This window comes from Passer montanus, unplaced genomic scaffold (genome assembly GCF_014805655.1).
Source record: "Passer montanus isolate IOZ18808 unplaced genomic scaffold, ASM1480565v1 scaffold44, whole genome shotgun sequence".
Taxonomy (NCBI): Eukaryota; Metazoa; Chordata; class Aves; order Passeriformes; family Passeridae; genus Passer; species Passer montanus.
The window spans coordinates 4,556,262-4,579,366 of NW_024369262.1; the positions used below are offsets into that span (position 1 = coordinate 4,556,262).

A 23,105-nucleotide genomic window follows, 5' to 3' on the forward strand; every position below is an offset into this window, starting at 1 on the left:
TATGCTTTATCAGCAGTTTGCCTGATGAGCAAGATGCTGTTTTTCTTATTTGACTGTGATGGAGCTGGGTCCTGGAGAGCGGGAAAAAAATATTTCAGGGAAAAAAAAGGGAAAAAAATTTGGTATCCTTCCCTGTGAGGGTGGGGAGGCCTGGTACAGGCTGCCAGAGCAGCTGTGGCTGCCCCATCCTTTGGGGTAGGCATCACCAAAAAATCCTTCCCTGTGAGGGTGGGGAGGCCTGGCACAGGCTGCCAGAGCAGCTGTGGCTGCCCCATCCCTGGAGATGTCCAAGGCAGGCTGGACAGAGCTCTGAACACCCCAGGACAGTGTCCATGCCTTGGATACCTTGAATCTGCTTTACCAGCCATGGCAAACTTGGGGAAAGTGTTGAGGCAAGGTTTTCCCAAGATGTTATTCCTTGTTTTCTTTGGTTTGGGGGTGGGTGGTGGTGGTAGGGGTGAAGTTGGTGTTGTTCCATATGTGACCCACAAAGTGCAGGCTCAGAAACTGAGCAGAATCACATGTTTTATAGAAAGGAAAATCCTCCTGGGAGGAGCAGCCAGAGTTCATGATTAATTTGTAGAGCCTGCATGCACGCCATGGATGTGGGAGGGAGGGGAGCTCCTTTGTGCTTTTCCATCCTCAAAAGGAACACTTGTAGCTGGTAAGACTTTTATTGGTGTGGGATCTGAAAACTCCATTTCTGCCAACAAAAAGAGACCCAGACTTGAGCTGCCTTGCAGGTGCTGTCAGATGATGCTGGAGTGTAAAATGGTGTTTCCATCCTGAATAGGGTTTTTAACTGTCTCTTGCTATCAGGAGTAGTCTTCAGAGGCTGTGCCTTGCTTTGGATGCTGTCAGATGTTCAGATTTAAAAAAAAATAAAATACTGGAGTGCAGTTTATAGAGTAGCTTCTACCTTCAGAGCTTGCAGGGAGTTCTAAAGGAGAGTGTAATGAAGGAATCCTGCATTTCCCATGGGGAAAGTAGGGCAGAATGGAGAGAAAAACTGGTTTGATGACTCAGAGCCTTACCTGGTGGCTCAGAAAACCCAGGTCCAGCTCTCATTTTTCCCATAGGCTGGCTCTGCTCCCCACTTTTCCCTGGCTGGCAGAGCTGGGGTGGTGCCCCAGGGGGGTTTGGGGACCGGGCTGGGTGGGATTTCACACCTCTGCAGGCATTTCCAGAGGAAGTGCTGGAAGAATGGGTGCAGATAACAGCATCAGGGAGGTGTGAGGACAGCCAGCAAGTGAATAAAGATCTGTGCTGCTGATCTAATCCCGGGCCATCACTCCTGTGTCCTGCTCCTAAATCAGCGAGCTGAGTGTCGTGTCGGAGCCGAGTGTCTGAGCCGAGTGTTGTGTCTGCTTTCCACCGCAGGTTTCTGTGAAATCCCCTGCTTCCTGTGGCCAGAGCCCTTCCTGTGGAGCACCCCCAGCGTGTGGAGCCTGCCCCACACACCATCCCCTGCCAAACCACGGCCTTTACCTGCGTGTTCCGCTGCTTCCCGTGCGACCCGTCCTGCGGGAGCGCCTCCTGGGCCACCCCCGACTTCAGCCAGCGCTCAGTGGCTCCAATGGTGAAGATGACAAGGTCCAAAACTTTCCAGGCGTACCTGCCTTCGTGCCACAGGACCTACAGCTGCATCCACTGCAGGGCTCACCTGGCCAACCACGATGAGCTCATTTCCAAGGTAGGTGCTGCCTGGAGCGGATGGTTCCCTCGCGTTGCACATCAGTGGCTGTGGAAGTGCTTGGCCTTTTCCAGCTGCTTTTTTTTTTTTTCCTTGGAAAAAGGGCTCTCAGCCCAAAGGATCTATTTGTGAGCTGCTGGTTTTGTGTTAAGTGCTTGGAGTCTTCACCATCCTCACAAGTGTACTGATGTCTTCACTCTCGTGACCAGGGAGTGGCTGGAGCTCAGTCAGGGCAGGTTTAGGTGGGTATCAGGAGAAGGTTTTCACCCCAGGGTGGTTGAGCACTGAAAGAGGCTCCCCAGGGTTTGGTCACAGCACCAAGTCTGTCTGAATTCAGGAAGCATTTGGATTATTTGAGATTGTTGGGGTGTCCTGTGCTGGAGTTGGACTCAATAATCCTGATGAGTTCCTTCCAGCTCTTGAGGGGTGTCAGGATAAGCTAGATTAAAAACTCTCAGAGCCAGTAAATGTTCTGATGCAGAAGGAGCCTGCCAGCAAGAGGAGCCTGTTCTGAAGTGGGAAAACTAAACCTTCCCAGTGTGTGCTGGAGCCTGCAGTGCCTGGCTGTGGTCAGGCACCGAGTTCCCAGCTCTCAGCTGCCTTGGAATAACTGTTCTGTAAAGTTTATTCAGCTTCTAAAATCTCTGCTCAGAAAAAACAGCCACAGCCAGAGATTTATGGGCTGGGCTGAGTGGAAATGGTGCTGTGAGCTCTGTGTGTGCAGCTTGAATAGTTCAGCTTTTGGATCACCAGGGGCAGAGGAGCTGTGCCCCTTGGAAGGGGGTTTGAAATGTAAATGTAGCAGCATCTGTGCCCTGGAGGTGAAATTTTTTCACCTTTTTTGGGGCCAGCTGGTGACTCCAGGCTCCTGTGCCCAGCTGAGATGGGGCAGTGACTGCCTGGACTTTTGTTGGGTGCCCTGGATGTTGTGTTGGGACACAGAAAGTGCTTTACTGGATGAGGAAAGAGGCTTGTTTTACTTGCTGTTTTTACAGTAGATTAAAGTCTGTGCTCTGCTTTTGTTTCTTGACACAGCTGGTCCCCAGCCAAGGAAAAACAAGGCTGTACATTCCCAGTGCTTTCACCTTTGATGCTTCCTTCCCCTCCTTGTTCCATGTCCATGCTCCAATGCAGCCAGCTTTGCAGGTTAAGTAGCTTCCAGCAGGGCAGTGCCAGGGCTGCCAACTGCTTGGAATTTGAGCTTCTAGCCCCAGGCAGGCAGAAGCTGCCCAGGAATGCTGACTGCAAAAATATGGACAGGAGAGGGAAAGGAGGGGAGCACAATGTGACTTGTGGAAGCGTTAACTCCAGTGTGCTCTGGGATCTGCTCCTTCTAAAAGTTCATTCTGGACAAGGTGTGAATTAATAGCTGGGACCACATCGCTGGTGGAGCCACCAGCAGGTCATGGAATTTGAATGCAAAGGGTTTGGGGTTTCAGGGTTTGTTTCTCAGGGTTGTAAACATGAATAAAAACACATTCTTTGTATAATTGGAAACCTTATAAAAGCAGTTGTGCAATCATGGCTTGTACAAGTGGCTGTTTGACAGAGCAGAAGGGCAGTCCCTGCCTCAAGGGGCTTCCAAATGTGGAGGAACTTTCCCAGGCAAACTTAAATAGTGGCTTTTTTATCTGTTTGAGTTCAGTTTGCAGAAGGGCTCGGGGAGGTGTTTCAGTTCTTTCATGACAGCCTTATGTTCACATCCCTGAAGCAGGCAGTGCAGTTGCTGTGCTGGTTTCCCACATGAAAACGTGGCAGAGGAGAAGGGAGGAACGAGGATGGAAAAGGGAGTGGGAGACTCTGCAAAAATGGGAGCAGCTGCAGCTCATCCTGAGCCTGGCTGTGCCATGGGATCCAAACAGCCCAAATGACTCCATCCTTGGAAGCATTCCCCACAAAACAGGCTTTTATGTAACAGCAGGGTGCTGGTGATTTGCCTCCATGAAATGAATTGCTGTGCTCCTTTTGCCCCGAGCTGTGCAGAGACCACACCAGAGCTGGGCTGCTCTGCACTCCAGCAGCTTTCAAAAGCTCCTCTGCATGCTCACAAGTTGCAGCACTGGCTGGAGCTGTTGGATGAAGCACAACTGGAGCAGAATCCCAGGCTTGTTCTGTGTCAGGCCATGCTTTCATTTCCTCCCCATCTCCCAAGTTTCCCCTCTCAGCCCTTCAGCACCAGTGTTAATTTAACTCTGCCTTCAAAGTGTTTTGCCAGCAGCAGGTATCCAAAACTCCTGGACAAATATGCCTTGGCAGGGCAGTTTTTGCTCCCTTCTCTACTTCAGGAAAACCTTGTGCTTTAACAGGGGTAGAAGGTTTCTCAATAAACCATTGCTATTTAAAGAAAACAATCGATGCTGAGGCTGTTAAGAAAATCCAAAGCTGTTACACGAAGCCAGTTACCAAAATGTTGCTTACTTGGCCTTTTATCTCCTGCAGCCTGAGGGAGAAAGTGGTTTAGTGTGTCTGATTTTGTAACAGGATCTAAATTGTAGGTTGGACTGTCTGGCCAAGAAAGGCCTTATTGACTTAGGAAATATTAAGGTGATCAGATAAATTGGGTGGAGTGAGTCGTTTTCCTTTCTGTGTTCCTTTGGTGTCTGGCTTAGCATGAGTGGAGGTTCTTGTTCCCTTGGAGCAATGCATCATTTAAAAGGCTGTGCCAAATTTAGTACATACTCTTGTTTCACTGCTTTTTCCAGTGCATAAGTGGGCTGAGGCTTTGGGAACTCAACCCTGCCCTGCAACAGATTCCTGTGTGACCTTGAGGAAGTCACTGGATGTCTTTGTTCCTCCTTTTCCCCACCTGAAATGCTGCTGCTGCTTTGTCCAGTCTGCTTGGAAGGTTTTGGAGCAGGTTCTGTCTGCTCCTCCAAATTAGTACAGGGTGTCCCAACCCTCTTGGATTTTAATGTAAAAACAAAATCACTCTGCCAGGCAACTGTACTTAAAAAGTATATTTCAATGCCAAAAAAATAAGTGAAAGGTACTTCTTGTTACAGGCACAACATCCCATGGTTTTTAGAATGTTTGAGAAAAATAGATATTCCATAATCAATGTCTCCAGGAAGGAGGCACAGAAGTTTTTCTTTTACATCATTTTCTAGTGGGGCCTGAGTGGAACAGCCAACCAAATAGACATTTAACAAGTAAAGTTAAAGTTTTCAGACTGGCAGGGGTGATGCTGATTTCTACCTACTCTGAGTTATTTCAGCTCTTTCTGTTGGAATCCACATGGTGTCCTTAAAGGAGGATGGGAACAGGAGCAGAAAGATCCAGGCCAAAGATGCCACTGAGTGTCTTGGGTGCTGCTTTTTTGTGCTATGCGAGCAGTAATTCAGCAGAAATGTCCCTGATTATGGAAATATGTGGAGAATGTCTTGTGGGCGTCCTGCAGTTTCTTCTTTTCCCTGAATTAACTGTGATCCAACTGCTAAACATTACTCAGTGATGTATCCTCTGAAGTTAGCCCGGGGCTTGCTGGGGAAATTTAATGTTTTCCTTTGATGTCTGCATGGAACCTCGCTGAACATGAATGGGAAATTCTTCAGCACAAAAGGCTGCAGCTCCTCCAGGCTGAGAATTTAGGAAAAATCCAGGACTCCTGTGTGCCTGACTTTCTCATTTGGGGCCGGGTTGTTAATGGCAGAGCACTTAGAAGCTCTTTTTGATCTTCTCAGTCGGGAGTTGGGAGGTTGATCAGGAAAATTCCCTCCCAGTCCTTGTGGCCTCTCTTTTTCCTGGCTGCTGGAGCCTGAGCCTGGTGCTTCAGCAGCTCCTGGGGAGATTTATGGCTCGATGAAAGCATCAAACTTTGCTCCATGTTGCAGCTGGAGGATCTGAAAAGGATTTGAGGCTTTGGTGCTTCCACAGAAGCTCTGGATGAATTCATGCACCACATGCAGGTGAAAGGAGCAGCAGTTTTTGGGGTTTTTGGTTTGGCTCTTTGCTTTTTTTCTTTCTTTTATGTGGACAAGGCAGTGTTTAATGATCTTTAGGGCTTTACTTCTCAGGAACCAGCTGATATTTGTAGCTCAGTTCACTTTGAAGAGGTGAAGTTATTTGCTGGGTGGGGGCAACATGCACTCAAGGTAGAACAATAAATGTGAAATTACACGGAGGGAATCTTTAACCTAATGGAAAAAGAGGCATTTAATAAGTGTCCAAGACATGTCTGATGAAAATCCTGCATTTCCATCATAGGAAAAGCCAGTGTGTGAGGTGAGAGGGCTGTTCCCTTCTCAAGGGTGAAGTTCTTGGTGTTCATTACACAGGTTTTATTCTTGCTTTAAAGTAGATCTTGTTCTTTCCCAAATATCAATTGAAGTTCCCAGCCCCACAGTAATGAGCTCCTAAGGCCAGAGGAGCCATCACATCATCACAGCTGAGCTCCTCTGGGGCATGGGCCAGTGGATTTCACCAATTCTTTCAGGAAAATCATTTAGTCTCCATTTGAAGACTTCAGGAGGGGAAATTCACTGCTCCCTTCGGTCATTTTTTTCCAGTGGTTAATCATCCTTACTATTAAAAATCAGAGACTTTGAATTTAGATTTGTCTGACTTGTGCTTCTTGTCATTGGCCATAATTTTATTTCTTTTGCTAATAAAATACATCTCCAGTCCCTGATCTTCTCCTATAAATGGTCTGCAGTAACCAAAGTCACTCTTGATCAGTTTCTGGACAGACTAAACAGATTCAGCTCTGTCATGCTGCAATCTGATTTTTTCCAGTTTCACATAATTTTTGTGGTTGTCTTCTACATTTTTAGCATTTCAGTCTCTTTTTTTAGGGATGGAAACAGAGCTGCTCTCATTGTTGCAGCCTCAGACTCTGCAGCAGCATCTTTTCAGCTCCCACATTTCACAATGGTATCAGTCTCACTGGCTCAGCACTGCACAGAAATCTTCTGCTCATTTATTTGCTGTGAGCTCTTCGTGCACCAGATTTATCCATTTTATGCACATTTCTAGAAGCTGTCCAGTAGCTTTTGGATCCTGCTTTCCAGCTCTTGTTCCCTAATGAATTTGCCACTTCCAGGCATTATTCAGAGCTTGCTCTTAATTGCAAATATTAGAGTTCAAGCAGTAAGTGATAAACAGCAAAGCAGCTCCGGGAAAAGTCATTATGAGATTTTTTAGCTCCCATTTCACTGCTGTGAACGTGAGGGGGAAGGCACCTTGTAATTCTTGGCTTCCATGAGGTTCAAAATTAAATGCAGCTCGAGAGGGTTTCAGTGCTCAGTAGAACAATGTGTCATCAGAGCTTTTCCTCCAGCCTTTCAGCAGGAGGTGCAGCCTTAATTCCACTTTTCCAGACAAATCCATCCCCAGAACCCTTTCCAGGCAGGTTGGTGTTGGCAGGGAGGAGGGCAGAGGGTCTGGGGTTGTTATTTGAGTCCCTCAGCTCTGTGTTTGGGAGGGAATAAACAAACAACGAGTGCCCTTTGCAGGGAAAAGTCAGGATGTGAAATGTGAGCTGGGGAAGGAGAATTTGTGGTGCCCATTCTGTAATGCAGCCACTTAAATTAGATCCTTCTGTCCTGTGGAATTGCTTCCTCTGGGGTTTACCCTACAAGTGTTCCCTCAGATCCTGCTGCCCATAACAGCATTGGAGAGAGTCAGGATCAGGTTGTTTTATTTAGTCAGGATATGGTTGTTTAATAGAAAAAGCCCAAGGCAATTTGTACCTCCTTGCATAATTGTGTTTATGCAGCAATTAACTGCTGTGTGATTTTTAAAATATTTCGTTCTGTTCCAAAAGAAGGAGGAAAAAGGTAATAAATCACAGGAGTTTAGAATTCCCTGTCAAGGAGGAGGAACAAGGTAAAAATGGATTTTTCTAATCCATCACTTTCTTCATGGAAACAGCTCTCCTTTCATCTGCTGCTTCCTCTGCCTTAGAATTGATGACCTGGGCATAAATAAAATATTGCTCCCATTTATTATCCAGGGAGCTGCCAGGGAGGAAGGACACTTGAATCATCAGGGTTTTTGCTGCAACTGCTGCAAATCCTGAACAGCAAATCCTGAACTGGAGCTGGGAGCTGGGGAGGTCTGAGCCCTCCTGGGAGTTTCAGCTCTTGGTCCTTGCAGTTGGAAAAAGAGGGAATTCCAGCAGAGCCCAGGCTTGCTCCTCTGCCCTGGGAATTTCCCTTGCAGGTGTGTGGTTTTAATCTGATTTATGGTTGTAAGAGCAGCCCAGGAACAACCCAGAGCTCTGGTTTAATCTGTAATTTAATCACACAAAACCATGGGGGCAGTGCAGGGGGGCTTTTCCCACCTGCTGCCTCTGGGGAGAAGACCCTGAGGAGCCTCTGAGGATAATTTCTGTTTCAGAGCAGCAGGAAATGCTGTCTGAGGGCTCCACACGTGCTTTGGGGGAGCTGGTGTGTCTGGCAGCCAGCAGCACATCCCTGCAGGAATCCTCATCCAGCAGGACTGGAATGGGCAAGGATTGAAGCTCAGACAATAGGGAAACTCTGCCCAGAATTTCCTTTTTTTAAAATGCACCAGGACAATCACAGCTGTTGGGATAAGCAGCAACAACAAAGGTAGAAACTGAGGCTGGGTACCTGGAATGGGGAGATTTAAAATCAGAGTTAAAATCTGATTCCAGCTCAGCTCTGAGGATACATCCTCAATAATAAAATAAATTTTAGTACCAAAACTTCTTTTGACAAGACACAAATATTGAGGATTTAGGTGAGGGATTAATACATGAATGATAATTTCAATCAATGGTGACATTCTCAGCCGTGAGGTGTTTGGTGACTCCATCTCCCTGCAGGGACACAGGGGAGCTGCTGCCCTGGACAAATCTGCTTTTGCTGAGAAGCAAGTCTGCCCTCAGTGTCAGCACTGCTGCTATTATGGGCTGCATTAATGGTAAACAGTGCTCCACTGATACGTGGACACTCACTATTATGCTGCTAATTAAATAACTTGTTGCATTAGCAGTTTCCATCTTCCATCCCAGCTCTGTGTTTATCTCCAAAACCCATGCAGCAGCAATAATTAATGTGGAAATAAAAGGCTTTATTCTCCCCCTGCCACTGCTTTTTCAAATGACTGGGTTGGTGGATGCTTTGAGCCTAGAGGAAAACAGCAGCACTCAAAAGTGGGGGGATAAAACCCACAGCAAAAATTACGTTTTTCATCCCTGTGTACCCAGAAAGGGCTTTCATTGTCACCTTCTGTGGTTTTTCACAGTAAAAAACAAAATTCCCTTCTGTGTGCCAGATGTAAATGGCTGGCAGTGGTGCCAAACTCATCCCAGCTCTGGAAAAGCTGTTTTTTGGTTTTTTGGGTTTTTTTTTCTGCTGCCTGTTGGGAATGAACCATGGAAGTTCAGGGATCAGGGTTAAGCAGTGCCCAGGCTCCCTGCTCTCCTGGGATTCACACTCACACATCCCTGCTCTGCTTTTCTCTGCCCCTAAATAAATTGGAGTAATTGCTTATAAAAGTAAACACTCCATCTGCTCTTTCTCCCCACTGTATTTTCATCCTTTTTCATCTTAAAGTCAAGTTTTGAAGCACAGCAGCAACCAGAGACTGTGGAAATCACAAGAGAAGCCCCAAAATATTGTGAAGTTTTATAGAAGTCATAAATCTGATGGTTTTTTTTTTTATTTGCCTTCAGTAGTTTGCGCCCTCAGCCATTTGCATTTTGAAATTTCACTTTGAAGTCTGTGAGCTGGAAACTCATTTAAAAATAAATAAGAACAGAGTCCAGGGCTTCAGGAAGGAGGGGGAATAGCACAGGGCTTGTGTAAAAGCTGTTTTTTGGTTTTTTGGGGTTTTTTTTCTGCTGCCTGTTGGGAATGAACCATGGAAGTTCAGGGATCAGGGTTAAGCAGTGCCCAGGCTCCCTGCTCTCCTGGGATTCACACTCACACATCCCTGCTCTGCTTTTCTCTGCCCCTAAATAAATTGGAGTAATTGCGTTTAAAAGTAAACACTCCATCTGCTCTTTCTCCCCACTGTATTTTCATCCTTTTTCATCTTAAAGTCAAGTTTTGAAGCACAGCAGCAACCAGAGACTGTGGAAATCACAAGAGAAGCCCCAAAATATTGTGAAGTTTTATAGAAGTCATACATCTGATGGTTTTTTTTTTTATTTGCCTTCAGTAGTTTGCGCCCTCAGCCATTTGCATTTTGAAATTTCACTTTGAAGTCTGTGAGCTGGAAACTCATTTAAAAATAAATAAGAACAGAGTCCAGGGCTTCAGGAAGGAGGGGGAATAGCACAGGGCTTGTGATAACAGGAGGAGAATTCAGTGTTGTGCTTGAGGTGAGCCAGGACAGCCTGGGGGACAAGGGGACAGAGCAGTTTGCAGCTATTCTGTGAATTTTGGCATTTTTATAGGGTTTGGCTCAGGATTTAGCTCAGCAGAGCAGTGTCTGAATCTGTGGTAGAAATCCAAGTGCTTGAGGAAAAACCTCCCCCTTGATTTTAGGGGATTTGTGTTTCCCTGAGTGCTGCTCTTCATTGATTGCAGAGCCCCAGAAGAAATTCTCTTTTTCCCTTTCTAACTGCAATATAAAATCTCCCCTCTGAGAGAAATCCCCTGCCCTGCCCTCTGGGTATGGATTAACAACTGGAAATGTGCCCCTGGATCCTGAGCCATTTAAATCCCTCCATCTTCCTGGGCAGCACTGACATTCCAGGGATAATGCTGCCTGCCCACTGTGGGTCATGATATTGCAGCATTTTTGGGTGAAAATGAGGATTTTTCTTGGCTCCAGCACCCAGAAATGTGAGAGGGTGAGAGAATCTCCCTTTGAAAACCAAACCAAACTGGATCAAAAAAGTTCCTATTGAAAAGAATTTTAAAATGAACCATTCCTTAAATTTGCCTGAGGGTTTTAGGATCAGGAGGATGTTGTGTGGCACTGGAACACTGGGATTTCAGAGCACAAGGATTCCTGTAGGTTGGAGTAGGCCAGGGGGTTGGATCAACACCTGGGAGGCAGAATGAAAATTTGCAATGATATTCCCATCAGAATAAAACCAGACAAAAATCCTTTCATCTGTGCACCTTCCTGCATAACCTGAGCCACAGAATCTGGAGCTGTTCTGGGCATGGAATGCAGCAAATCCTGGTTATTCCCTGTGCTTTTGCACAGCAACACAAACTGCAGGGGAAATAAAGGCCGTGCTGAATTAATTGAATTATTTCAGAGATGAGTTTGGTCCACTAATTCCATATCGACTTTGGGCTTTAAATAGCATTAAGGACCCGTGGTAAAAGTCAATTAAAACTCAGGAGTGCAGCTGGAGCAGGGGAAGGGCACATCTGGGCACGAGGTGCACTAATGGAACCTGTTCCCTTGGTCTGGTGGTGGGAGCAGAATTTAATCTGTTTAATCTGATCATGGCCTGCTCCTTCTGTGAGGAGAGCAGGGTGGGATTGATGAACCTGAGGGGGTTTCTGTAGGCTCTGTGGGTCCAGGGACCAGGCAATGGAACTCCTGCTCCCCTGGGAGATGCTGGGGTGTGATGTGAGGGGATGGTTGGAATGGGAGAGCCTGGAATCTGCAGCAGCAATTTGCACAGTTTTTATTTTCCATTTTTCTCCCTGCTACACATTCCAGGGCTCATCTTTTTAATGAAATTAAATTCAGCCAGGCTTGAAATGTGCCATGAAGGCTGAGCTTGGTGTGGGATGTTGGAAAGCAGCAGGAATTGGGATTCAGTGCATGAGCAGAAGGAAACCTGGGCTTGGGGCACATCTTGGTGCTCACACTCTGTCAGGTTTTATTGACAACACATTTTGTGTTACTTACAGGTCTCCTCTGCCTGTTCAAGCTGTATTTTATGAGAACCTCTCCTCCTTGGATGTTCAAGGGTTAGATCAGCAGTGGGAACAGATAAATCTGACAGTGCTGTGCTGTGGTAACTCAGACCCCAAAGCTGGGGAATCAGTGACCCCAGATCTCTCTGTGGAGGTCCTTGTGTGGATTCCTCAGGCACAGATTCAGTGCCCAAGGGTTTGTACCATCCCTTCTCTCAGTGCACCACTCTGCCCTGTGGGGATAGCACAGGGAACATGTTCTTTTAGGAAAATCCTGGTTCCTGTGCTTGTTTTTCTCCTGCCACTGCCACCCCTCATTGCCAGCAGCCTCAGCTCCCTTTGCATCCCTGCAGGAATTACCTCAGGAGCAGCCTGTGAAGGGGCACACGCTGTTCCCTTTCCCTCTTGGACCTCTCTGGGAGCAGCTGCCTTTTCATTTCTGTTTTATTGGGTTGTTCCAAGGCTGCCAGCTGGATAGAGGTGAGCAGGATTTTCTCTGCTGCAGTCTGCAGGGAACGAGCATCACCGTGCAGCCATTCAGCCCTGGCAAGTGCTTCCTCTTTTTCCAGATGATTCCAGCAGCTCTTTTTGTGTTCAGCCTATTGTCAAACAGCACCACAAAGACTCGGGGTGTTAATCCTGTCATTGTTCCGAGAGGAGCTGCTGAGTGGGCTGTGCTGGGAGAGAGGAGCTGCAGGTGCTGCCAGAGTTTGTGCCTTTCCCTGGCACCACCTGGGAATGTCAGAACTCCCTCCTGTGTCCCAGCAGAGAGGGGAATGTGCCAGAGCACAGCTCTGGAGGTGGGACAGGGCTGCTGGAGAGGCACAGCCCATCCCTGCCTGGCTCTGCAGGGGATAAATGGATTTTCCCAAACTGCTCCCAAAGTCCTGGCTGCTGAGCAGGGCAATTCAGGGTCCTGCAGGCTGGGCCCATCCCTGCTGGCCAGGAGCTGCTTCAGCAGCATCACTGAGAGCCCAAGTGCCTCTCTGCACGGCTCCTGCAGGCTGGGCCCATCCCTGCATGGCTCTGCAGGGGAGAAATGGATTTTCCCAAACTGCTCCCCAGGTCCTGGCTGCTGAGCAGGGCAGATCCATGGTCCCTGCTGGCCAGGAGCTGCTTCAGCAGCATCACTGAGAGCCCAAGTGCCTCTCTGCAGGCTGAGTCTCCCACCAGAGCTGCACTTCTGTGCCCTGCCCCTCTGTCACACTTTGAGAGAGCTCCCTGTTCCCCAGGGCTCGTGTCTGCCCCACAAGCACTCCCTGGGATTGTCCTGTCACTGGCTAACAGGGCAAAGAGGGAAAAGCCATTCCCTCAAAACAACAATTTCACTGCTCTAATCTGGGACCAGCACAGCTGAGGGGCTGTAACGTGGCTGCAAATGGGGTGGCAGGAGCTTCTAAAACCAGAGCAGCTGCCAAAGCATCTTAACGTGGAGCTTCTGCTGTGAGAGGAGAGAGAATCCTGTGCAAAGTGCTGACTGCAGGCTCTGCTTCCCAGCTGCTCAGCATTGCCTGGGCCCTGCAGCTTTGGGCTGCCTCCCTCCTGAGCCCCAGCAGTGGGGAGGGCTCCTGAGCTGCTCTTCATCCCCAACCCCAGCAGCTCGAGGTGGTTTTCAGGGGGCTCAGGCAGGATGGGGAGGTTTGGTTGTGCTGTTGGCACATCCAGGTGTGTTCCCAGCCAGACCCTGAGCGTGAGCAGGGCAGGGAAAAATATGTGGAGCTTGGGTTTCCAGTGGGAAACAAGAACAGAAGGATCCTGTGCATTTCTTTAGCTGGAAAGTGATGCCAGGAGCTGTTGTTGCTGGGTTTCAGTGGGAGGGGGATTGAGATGCACCTCTGAATGTATCAGGAAATCTGCACAGGGAAAATGCAGAGCACAGAAAGTAGGTCTGGCTGCTGGCTGTCACTTCAGTGCAGATCAAGTGTGTTGTGGAAATCTTTGTGTGTCTCTAAAAAAAACAAACAAAACAGCAAAAACAAATACGAGAGCATCTGCTTGTGTATAAATATACCTGCTATTTTCTGAGTTTGTAGTTCCCATTACAGCATATGCCAGTTTTTCTGGTGTGCCAAAGAGCAGGAACATCTCCAGGAAATGCTCAGGTTAGTTACAACACCCAGATAAAAGCTGCCTGTGCCACCTTTATGGAGACACAGCCAGCAGAGGACAAATGCACTGGGGAACTTGGTGCTTACCAGACTTTTTTCCCTAATTTTTATATGTTTTGCCAAATCCTTTGCTGGCTGGAGGGTGAATGTTGAGACAGCACTGAAAGCTGAGCAGTGGTTTGTTGAAAACTCTGCTTGGGCAGGAGGTAAATAATGTGATTTTTTTCCCCCAGTGACCACCCCTAGATACCCTCAAGCACTGGTTTTGGGGTGGGAGGAGGGGCAGGCAGCTCTGGAAGGATGCTGCTGTCCCTGGGAGTGGAACAATTCCAGAGAGCCCCAGCACAGCTGATGGGACTGGGTTTGTTGTTTATTAAAGACAGACCTTTGTACAGAAAATCCTATTTCTGTACCAATAAAAACTCTGCTTCCCCAGTTGCTGTTATTGGCAAACTCAGTCACTTTGGTGTTTTTGGAGAAGGAAGGACTGGATGGTGAGGAAGCTTCATCTGCTTGCATTTTGCTCTGGTGGCACAGACCTTGCTGTGGGACTTGGTGCTTCATGCTGAGCCCTCCCCTGGCACCCCAGCCCTGCAGCAGGGCCAGGCAGTGCCCTCCTGCTCAGGCTGCCTGGGACCCTCCTTTTGAGCAGGGAATCATCCTCTGGGGGCCCACTTTGCCCCCAGCCCACTGGGATGGTGCAGGGTGGCTTTGGCAGCAGCAGGAGCACAGAGCTGCAGAGGGATTAAAAGAAGCTTCTCCAATAATTGCAATTACACAAACATGCTTGAGCCTCGTGTCCTGTCTAATTGCTCCCCAAGAAAAGAGGCATTCCTCGGGGCACTGCTTTTGTCTGAGTCAAAGAGATATCCCAGTGCCTCAGGCAGCCTCTCTGCATCCTCAGGAGCTCTCCTGTGCCCTGGGTGGCAACTAAACTGTGCTTCAGATCCCTCTGGAGATCAGCTATCCCTCCAGGATGCAGGGAATTGTGTGCCAGGCAGGGAATTGTGTGCCAGGCAGGGATTTGGGCTGGCAGAGCCCTTGCTGCCATGCAGACCTCACAGGCAGCTGGCACTGCTGGCTGTGGCTCCCTGCCCGGCTGCCCCGTGGCATTTTTGCCCTCTGAGGTGCCTCTGCTCCATGGAAAGGATCCTTTTGCAGCTGGGGATCTTCCAAGGAAGCTGGCAGGGCTTTGGCTGCCTCTCCACGAGGCAGGAGTTGGGCAGGGATGGAAGGGGACAGCCCAACCCCAGAGATGGTTTTGTGTGATTTGGGGCTGCTCTTGACCAAATAAATGTCCACTGTTAGAGGTAAAACATTCTCTTTTCCCTCAAAATTCTCTCCCTCCTTTTAAGGGTTTTTGCTCTGAGGTGTTAAGAAAACCACTAAACATTCCAAGGTTCCTGGTGAGGTGCAAAGTAAAGCAGTAAATGGTCCAGAAAAGCTGATTTTTGCCTTCCCCTGTCCCTCAGTGCAGACATTCCCTGGGGTGTCCCACAAGGTGAGCTGTGTGCAGCCAGCCCAGCTCTTGCTGACGAGCACCAAATGTTTAATTCAGTGTGTGCCTGTCAAAGCACATGAAAAATGCAGGTGGCACTTGGTGCCTGCCAGGCTGGCACTGCCACAGGGGGATGGCACAGACGTGGCACACTGGGATGAGCTGGGAATGCCCTGCAGGGTCCTGCCAGGCTGGCACTGCCCTGATCCCCCCAAATCTGCCTCTCCCTGGTGCTGCTCTCAGCTCCTGGGGATGTGCCTGGGCTGCTCTGTGCCTCTCTTGTCTGTTCATCTCCAGCTCCTGCTGGGTTTAGCCCCATCCTGAGGCTGTCCCAGTGGGAAGGTGAGGTTTGTTTTGTGGGGTGCCTGCAGCTGTGTCTGTGTGCCCAGCATCTCTGTGCAATTCCCAAGCAGAATTCATGTGCAAATGCAGTTTGAAAAGAGATACAAACCCATTCAGGTGAGGCTGAGTGAAGTTCATAAACCCCAAAAGGGTGAAAAGAGATTTTCTGGGAGATGGGAGAAAAAACTCAACTCTCGCTGGGCCTGTATGGAAACACTGGGAATTCCAGGCATGTCCTGTGAAAAGGGCAGCTTTGGGGCTGGAGAACAGTTGCCTCTTTCCTCTGAAGCAGCCAACTGAGCTTTGTTTTCTTGCCTTGCAGTCCTTCCAGGGCAGCCAAGGACGAGCGTACCTCTTCAACTCCGTGTGAGTACCCAGCGCGCGCCGGGGGGGTTTAACAAAACCCTCCTGAAAAAGGGAAAAAAACCCCAATTTCCTTCAGAAAACTCTGCCTGGGAGTTGGGAGCTTCCTGCAAATGGCTGGAGGAAGAGGCAGAAATAGCCCCTGATTCATGTTGGAGTCGTGAAGGGGTGTCAGATAGGCAGCAAGGAAAAGGTGATTTTTTTCGTCACCAGGAACCAGAGCTAATGGCTGAGTCATTCTCCTCTCCCAGGATGTAGTGGGACCAGAAAAGCAGAGTTCTGGAAATGTGGACATAGATGATATCTAAATATGCACTTCATAAAAACTGAGTGTCATTTTCCCAGTGACTGGAAATAGTTTTGGGGAGGTCACTGCTGCTCTGTCTTTCAGCACAACTGCTGATTTCAGTCCCATTTTTCAATTTTCCATTTGGGAAAGTAAAAGTACCATTTTATCAATTTGAGACTGAAAATCTTTCTCAAATGCCTAATTAGCACAAGTGACTAGAGTGTTATTAATCTCCTGCTCAAAGCTTTCATTGAGTTTTTTAGTTGAATAAAAATCCCATTTTTACCTTTTCATTCTGCTCTGGAGCTGTTCTGGGCACAGCTGGGAAACTCAGAACCCCCTGCTCATGTTTTTAAACCCTGCAATGAAATAATTGTCACCTTTATTGGAGCATCCTGATGTGGCAGGGCACTAATGGGGAGCATCTGTGCTTTGTCCCAGAGTCAACGTGGGCTGTGGCCCTGCAGAGGAGAGGGTGTTGTTAACAGGACTGCACGCCGTGGCAGATATTTACTGTGAAAACTGCAAAACCACGCTGGGCTGGAAATATGTGAGTATTTGTGTCCCTGCCTCTGCCCCTGGGCAGCTCTGCTCCAGCTGAGGGGGTGGAAAGGTCGTTTTGGGAGCCCAAAATATGCAGGTTTTCATCTGTGACCATCTGGTTTCCTGCTGTCTTGTGTGTGTTGCATTTAGAGAATCAGCTTTAATTTTTAGTTTTATTTTCATTAAGAATTTACACCTGGTTTTAGGGTGAGATTTAACATAAATGAGGATAACTTCAGTCCTGTGGTTGACACTTTTTTCTATTATTCTGGTAGATGTTATCAGTGTTAATAATGGAATGCTCCATTAATCCTGTGTCCTTCCCACTGGAAATGCTGTTGAACACGAGTTTATCTGTTTGCTCTTCAAAAATTCAATTACCTTCCAATAAAATCCAATGTTGCCTCCTAATTTCTGCTTCTGGAGGCTCACACCATTTTGTCCAAAGGTTTTCACCAGTGTCTGAACTGGTGCAGGATTTAATATTCTAGAAGCAGGATTTAAGGGTCTAGGAACTGGATTCAGTATTCTAGAAGCATGATTTAGTATTCCAGAAACAGGATTTAGGATTCTAGAAGAGTGATTTAAGATTCCAGGAGCAGGATTGATGTTCTATAAACAGGCTTCAGTATTCTAGAAGCATGGTTAAATATTCCAGAAGCAGGATTTAGGATTCACAAAGCATTATTTAAGATTACATAATCAGGATTTAGTATTCCAGTGTCAAGATTTAGGATTCTAGAAGCAGAATTTAGTATTCCATAAGCAGAATTTAATATTCCAGAAGCGGGGTTTAGGGTTCCAGAAGCAGGATTTAATATTCCTGAAGCAGGATTTAGAGTTCCAGGATCTAGATTTGGTATTCCAGAAGAAGGGTTTAAGATTCCAGAAGCAGGATTTAGGACTCCAGAAGCAGAATTTCATATTCCAGAAGCAGGGTTTGGGACTCCAGAAGCAGGATTTAGAATTCCAGAAGCAGGATTTAGGATTCTAGATGCAAGATTTAATATTCCAGAAGCAGGATTTAAGATTCTATAAGCAGATTATAAGATTCCAGAAGCAGGATTTGGGACTCCAGACTCAGGATTTAGGATTCTAGAAGCAAGATTTAAGATTCCAGAAGCAGGATTTAAGATTCTCTAAGCAGAATTTAATATTCCACAAGCAGGATTTGGGTCTCCAGAAGCAGGATTTAGGATTCTAGAAGCAAGATTTAAGATTCCAGAAGCAGGATTTAAGATTCTCTAAGCAGATTGTAATATTCCAGAAGCAGGGTTTGGGATTCCAGAAGCAGGGTTTAGGGTTCCAGAAGCAGGGTTTAGGATTCTAGAATCAAGATTTAAGATTCCAGAAGCAGAATTTAGGATTTTTTCCCTCCCAGTTTTCCTGAGAGCCAACAGGAAGACCTGCAGTTCTCTGTGGGCAAGGCTCAGACTCGCACCAGCATTCCCAGCTCTGATCCATGACCTGATCCCACCCAAATTCCACCTCAGTCTCACTCTGCTTCTGGTTTCCTTTCAGGAACACGCCTTTGAAAGCAGCCAGAAGTATAAAGAAGGCAAATACATCATTGAACTAGCTCACATGATCAAGGATAATGGCTGGGATTGAGGCAGGGCCGGCCCCAGCCGCGTGCACGAGGCGCCATCCGAACATTGTACCCGAGAGTGAGAGAGTGACTGAACGCTTGGTTCCATGCATTTAGAGGCTCTGCAACCCAGGAGCATCTTCACACCCTTCTCCATCTTTATTGGTGACTGGCCTCTAAATTTCTGTCTCTCTGTCTCTTTGCTTTGTATCTGTTTGTGAGTTGACCCTGGCTGCTTCTCTCTCTGTTCTGCCGTTGGCTCAGAGAATGCACCGAATGCCCGACAGCCATTCCATGTGCCCAGAGCTCAGCCCGGCCTGCCCTGGGCTCTCCTGGCACCTCCAGGTGGGGGAGGAAGACCCCGAGGTTTGGGCAGGAGGAGGTGGGGGAGTGGGGCCCCAGGGGAACCCTCAGAGGGTGATGCTGTGCTTCTCCTTTCAGTCCTGGCTAAGCAAGGCTTGAAACCATCTCCTTGGCTAAATGGACAGAGAAATACCTACTTGTCTGAATGGATAGAGAAATATCCACTTGTCTGAATGGATAGAGAAATATCCACTTGTCCAAAAAGGACAGAGGAATATCTCCTTGTGTGAAAGGACAGAAGTTCCCTCACGGCTGTGTTTGCTCCCCGAGTCCATGGGTGGAGCCTCAGCCCGAGGCAGAGCCAGCTCCCCCCACAATCTGAGTTTTGTTTGCTATTTATGAGCTCCTTGTTGGAGGGGGCAGGGCCTGGAGGCTGGAGAGATTCCCTGCCTCTCCTTTTTCTCGCTGGTTCAGGGTGGGGAGGATGAATGTCCCAGGGGAGTGTGGCCCTGGGGAGCGTCCCCGCGGCTGGAGAAACCAAACCCTGACTCTGAGCCCTTCAGAGAGGAGGAGAAAACCACTTCAGGCACAGGGAGGCTGGAACTGCAGCCTAGAAAACGTGGAGGGGTGAAAAAAAGCACGTGTGAGGCAAGGAGGGGGAAATTCCATAGAGGAGGACGGGGACACACAGTGACAGAGGGTACCCCTGGATTTCCTGGCCTCCCCTGAGCACCCTTGGTGGTGTTTTACCAATCTCTCACAAGTGCAAGGAGGAAGATGCTGTTACAGAACCTTTTCCTTGAATGGAGGCTCCACTGGGGGGCCTGGCACAGAAATGGGGCGAGCAGGGAGCTGAGTTGCTGGCAGGGGTGTGGCACAGGTGGATATTTCAAGCCCTGAGGTATCCCCCCCAAATCATCCCCCCTTTTCCCTCTCCCAAAAGCCCATTGCAGAAAAAGAAATCCAACATCTTCCCACCAGCCCTGGAATGATTTATTGAGGGGGATGGGGGTGTCAGAACTGCAAGGGACAGCCAGTCCTTCCCATTTTCATTTGTCCCTGGTGATTCCCCAGGGGATGGTGGGGAAGGGGTGTCCTGTGGCCAGGGGAGCTGTGTCAGGCCAGAAGGAAATGAGGAGTTTGCTCTGCAGCAGCCCAGCCAGTATCTGGTGCACAACCCAGGACTTTGGAGCTGAGTTCATTGTGTCTCTCCCCCAGTGAATTTTTTCTTTTTGTTGGCAGAATTCTTTCAAGTAGGTTAATCCATGGGGGGAAATCTTCCTTAATCCAGAAGGAAAGAGTGTTGTGCAGGGGGTGGTGGCTCCTTGTGAAACAGGAGCTTTGGAGCTGTGATCTCTCATCACTGGCCCCCAGCCTGAGAGATCCCAGGGGGCTGTGGAGGAGTCACTGGATGTTCACTTGGCAGGGAATGGGAACAGGGACTCTCCTTAAGGATCAGGCTGGAATTCAGGGTTGGATCCTTGTGCTGACAGCCAAACCTGATGAAGCAAAGGTTGTTTTTTTTCTCTCTCTCAAAGCTCTGTTCTTGACAGCCTTGGAGAAATGAGGTGGAGTTGGCTCCTGCAGGGGCTGGAGTTTGTGACCAACCTGTCCAGAGGTGGCTTCTGCCCTCACCCTCCTGCTCTGGCTGTGTAACAATTGCTTCAGCTTTTGTTTTGGATTGTCTCTGCTTCTGCCAGCCACATTCCCTCAGTGACAAATGCAGCAAAACTCAGAAATTCCACAGCACCTGCTGTCCTGTGGGTCTGGCACTGCCCTGGTGCCATTTCCCTGCCCTTTCATTGAGGATCCATGGCAGTTCATTGGGTTTTGACTAGTGGGAAGTAATTCCTGTTCTTCAAAGAGCTCTTCAGTCTGCACAGAGCCTTTGAAGGAGCTGGGAGAGGAAAGGGATCATCCCAAACCCTGTGAGGCTGAGGAGAGCACACAGGGCTCGTGGTTTGATGTTGGGATTTGGAGTGACTGCTGATCAAAAAGCAAAATAAAAGGCAGGGCTGTGCAGAGAACTGCTCTGAGAAATGCCAGCTGGAAATGGTTTTATCCATTCATTTGGGACAAAAAAGGAACTGCCCCATCAGACCTGGCTGGTTTTTACTGGTCACAGGTGCTGGGCTTTTAATGGCAACCAGTCCAAGCTTGAATAGGGCCAGGTCTTAATCTGCTTTTAATTGGTTTTGTCCTGTCAGTGTCTGCTCAGAGCCGTGAGCCCAGTGTGTGGCTGTGCCCAGCACCCAGAGAACTCCCTGGGGAGAGGAGAAATTGGCTTTGTGAGCTCCTGTGTGAGTCCAGGGAGCAGGAGGAGCTTGAGCTGCCTCCTGACTGCCCTGGGGGCTGGCAGGAATTTGGGAGCTGTGCTGGTGGCACAGAGTGACACACTCAGAGATAACCAAAGAACTTTTCTGCTGAGCTGAGCCAGGTGGGGCCCCTGGGAGCTGCTTTCCATGGGCAGCAGCCTGGGGAAAACAGGAACAGCAGTGAGTTTTCCTCCTTTTCGTGGTGTCCAGCCTCGTGTCTGGGCAGCTGTGAGCACCCTTGAGTTTACATCCCCCCCTCTACCCCAAAGCTCAGACTTGAGTAAGTTTTAATTTGTTTTTGCTCTGGTGTGAAATCCTGACCCCTGTAAGAAATATCCAGATGATAATATATACAAGGCAGAAAAAAATAACCCCCAGACGTTACCTTGTGAAATATACTTTTGTAAATAATATTTAATTTTTTTTAAAGAAATAATATATTTGGTGCTGTTTTCTCAGAGCCCCTCCCTGAGAGCACTTTTTTTGTTGTTGTTGTCGTTTATGATGATCCTGTTTCCTTCTGTATTTGTTGGAAAATATGTTTAAAGGGAAACAAAACTGGTAATTGACGTTGTCCTCTGAGGTGGATCCGTGTTTCCTGTGGATGTGGCAGGGGAGGGGACAGGTTTGGTGGCTGGGCTGGGGACAGCAGCCCCCAGGGGGGATGTTTGGTTTGGGGGGGCTGCAGGCACTCAGGGGGCTCCAGGTCCCCTCTGGCTTCCCCAGATCCCCTTTGCTCCCAGCAGGAATCCCCCGGGGCTCCCCTGTCCCTGGTGTGGAGGATCCAGGCCTGGAGTTTGCCTTGCACCACTTTTGGCTGGAGTGCAGCAGACCTGGAGCTGCAGGAGCTGGGCTTGGACAGGAGCTGCAGCCTCAGGTAGCAGGGATGGAGTTGGAGCTTTGAACCCAACGTTGATTTTAACCCAAACCACAAATCTTTGGTTTTATTTTTGAGGGGAGTTTCTTTTCCTTGTTGTTTTGGTTTTTTTTGGTTTTTTTTTAACCAGGCTGCTACATAACAAATTAGAGTAAAAGTTTACCTCTCTTGGCAGTAAAGTTCATTTATTTTGTTCTCCTTTCTGTCTTTAATCTGCCCCCTTCTCACCCTCCTTCGTTTTTATTTCATCTGGTCTCTTGTTTATCCCAAAGTGGACCAACAGCACAAACCACTGGACTGTGTTTTGCTGAGCAAGGAGCTGTTCAAGAACTGGTGCAGTTCTTTGGTTCTCTGGGTTTGGTGCTTCAAACCCCAGAGGAACAAAACCACCCCTGTGAAACCAGCCCCCTGTTCTCGTGATGATCAAGTGGGAATTCTCTCTCTGTGTGATTTTTCCTGGCTGCTCTGTGAGCGTGTGTGAATCATGCATTTCACTGCACTCCCCTGCTTTGGGAGCAGCTTCCAGCTGAAGCAGTTTTGGGATGAAGAGGGGACACCAAGCACCAAGCTCAGCTGGGTGGGAAGGAGCTCAGTGCTCAGAAACAATCAGGTTAGAGATTTTCTGCAGAAATCCTGGTGAAAAAGAACAAGCAGAAGAGGGGAAACGAAATCATCTTGAATTCAGAAAAGTAAATAAATCAAGAATCAATATATTTAAATGCAAGCAGAATGGCATTGTGTAAGGTACAGCCACAGATAAGCTGTTCTCATCGTTACAACTGTGTGTATCCTTTGTTTTGTTCTTCCTAAGGAAATGGGAATGCTTTCCCCACTGACAAAACTAAGGACAATATTTCCAATACCAGCCTGTCTATGGATGCTCTTGTGTTTACAAATTGTGTATATTTTTATTTCTTTGATCTTATTTTAATTTTTTTTTTGCATATTCTTTCAGGTCATTTGCTTCAGTCATAAATGCAATTGTTTGTTTTCAAATAATTGGTTTTCACCTTTTCATGTATTTGTACATTGTATATAGTTCTTCAGTATTAGAGGGAGGCGTATTGTTTGTCATATTTACAATATGTGTTGGTGCTCATTTGAGAAAATAAAATTTTCAAGTACTAAAGCTGCTGCTCCAGGTTTCTGCTTTTATTCCGTGCAAATCCCTGCAATCCAGAGCTGCTCCCAGGGGATGGGAAACAGCAGCTCCTGCTGCTGCACCTCCAACACTCCAGGGCTGGCTGGAAGGCAGTGCTGGGGTTGGGATTTGGGGATGGGTGCGTGAATCCCTGTCATCACTGCTGGGGTGGCAGAGCCCTGTCCCCGTGCCCTCTGTGCCCTGTCCCTGTCTCTGTGCCCTCTGTGCTGCTGAGTGCCCTTAATTCCCCA

The 23,105-nt window shown here is 48.0% G+C and overlaps 1 protein-coding gene across 1 annotated transcript; it reads left to right on the top strand.

Annotated features, from left to right (window-relative positions):
* The first annotated feature begins 1,380 nt into the window (after nucleotides 1-1,380).
* On the top strand, nucleotides 1,381-22,842 carry YPEL2 (yippee like 2). Its single transcript, XM_039720602.1, has 4 exons — nucleotides 1,381-1,693; nucleotides 15,758-15,801; nucleotides 16,529-16,637; nucleotides 18,152-22,842. The coding sequence occupies exons 1-4, from the start codon at nucleotides 1,577-1,579 to the stop codon at nucleotides 18,239-18,241; spliced, it is 360 nt and encodes a 119-aa protein (XP_039576536.1). The 5' UTR covers nucleotides 1,381-1,576; the 3' UTR covers nucleotides 18,242-22,842.
* The last annotated feature ends 263 nt before the right edge of the window (nucleotides 22,843-23,105 follow it).

Coding starts and splice junctions, on each gene's coding strand:
- YPEL2 (XM_039720602.1), top strand. CDS start 1,577: ATGGTGAAGATGACAAGGTCCAAAACTTTCCAGGCGTACCTGCCTTCG. Junction 1,694..15,757: donor ACGATGAGCTCATTTCCAAG/GTAGGTGCTGCC, acceptor CTTGCCTTGCAG/TCCTTCCAGGGCAGCCAAGG. Junction 15,802..16,528: donor GCGTACCTCTTCAACTCCGT/GTGAGTACCCAG, acceptor GCTTTGTCCCAG/AGTCAACGTGGGCTGTGGCC.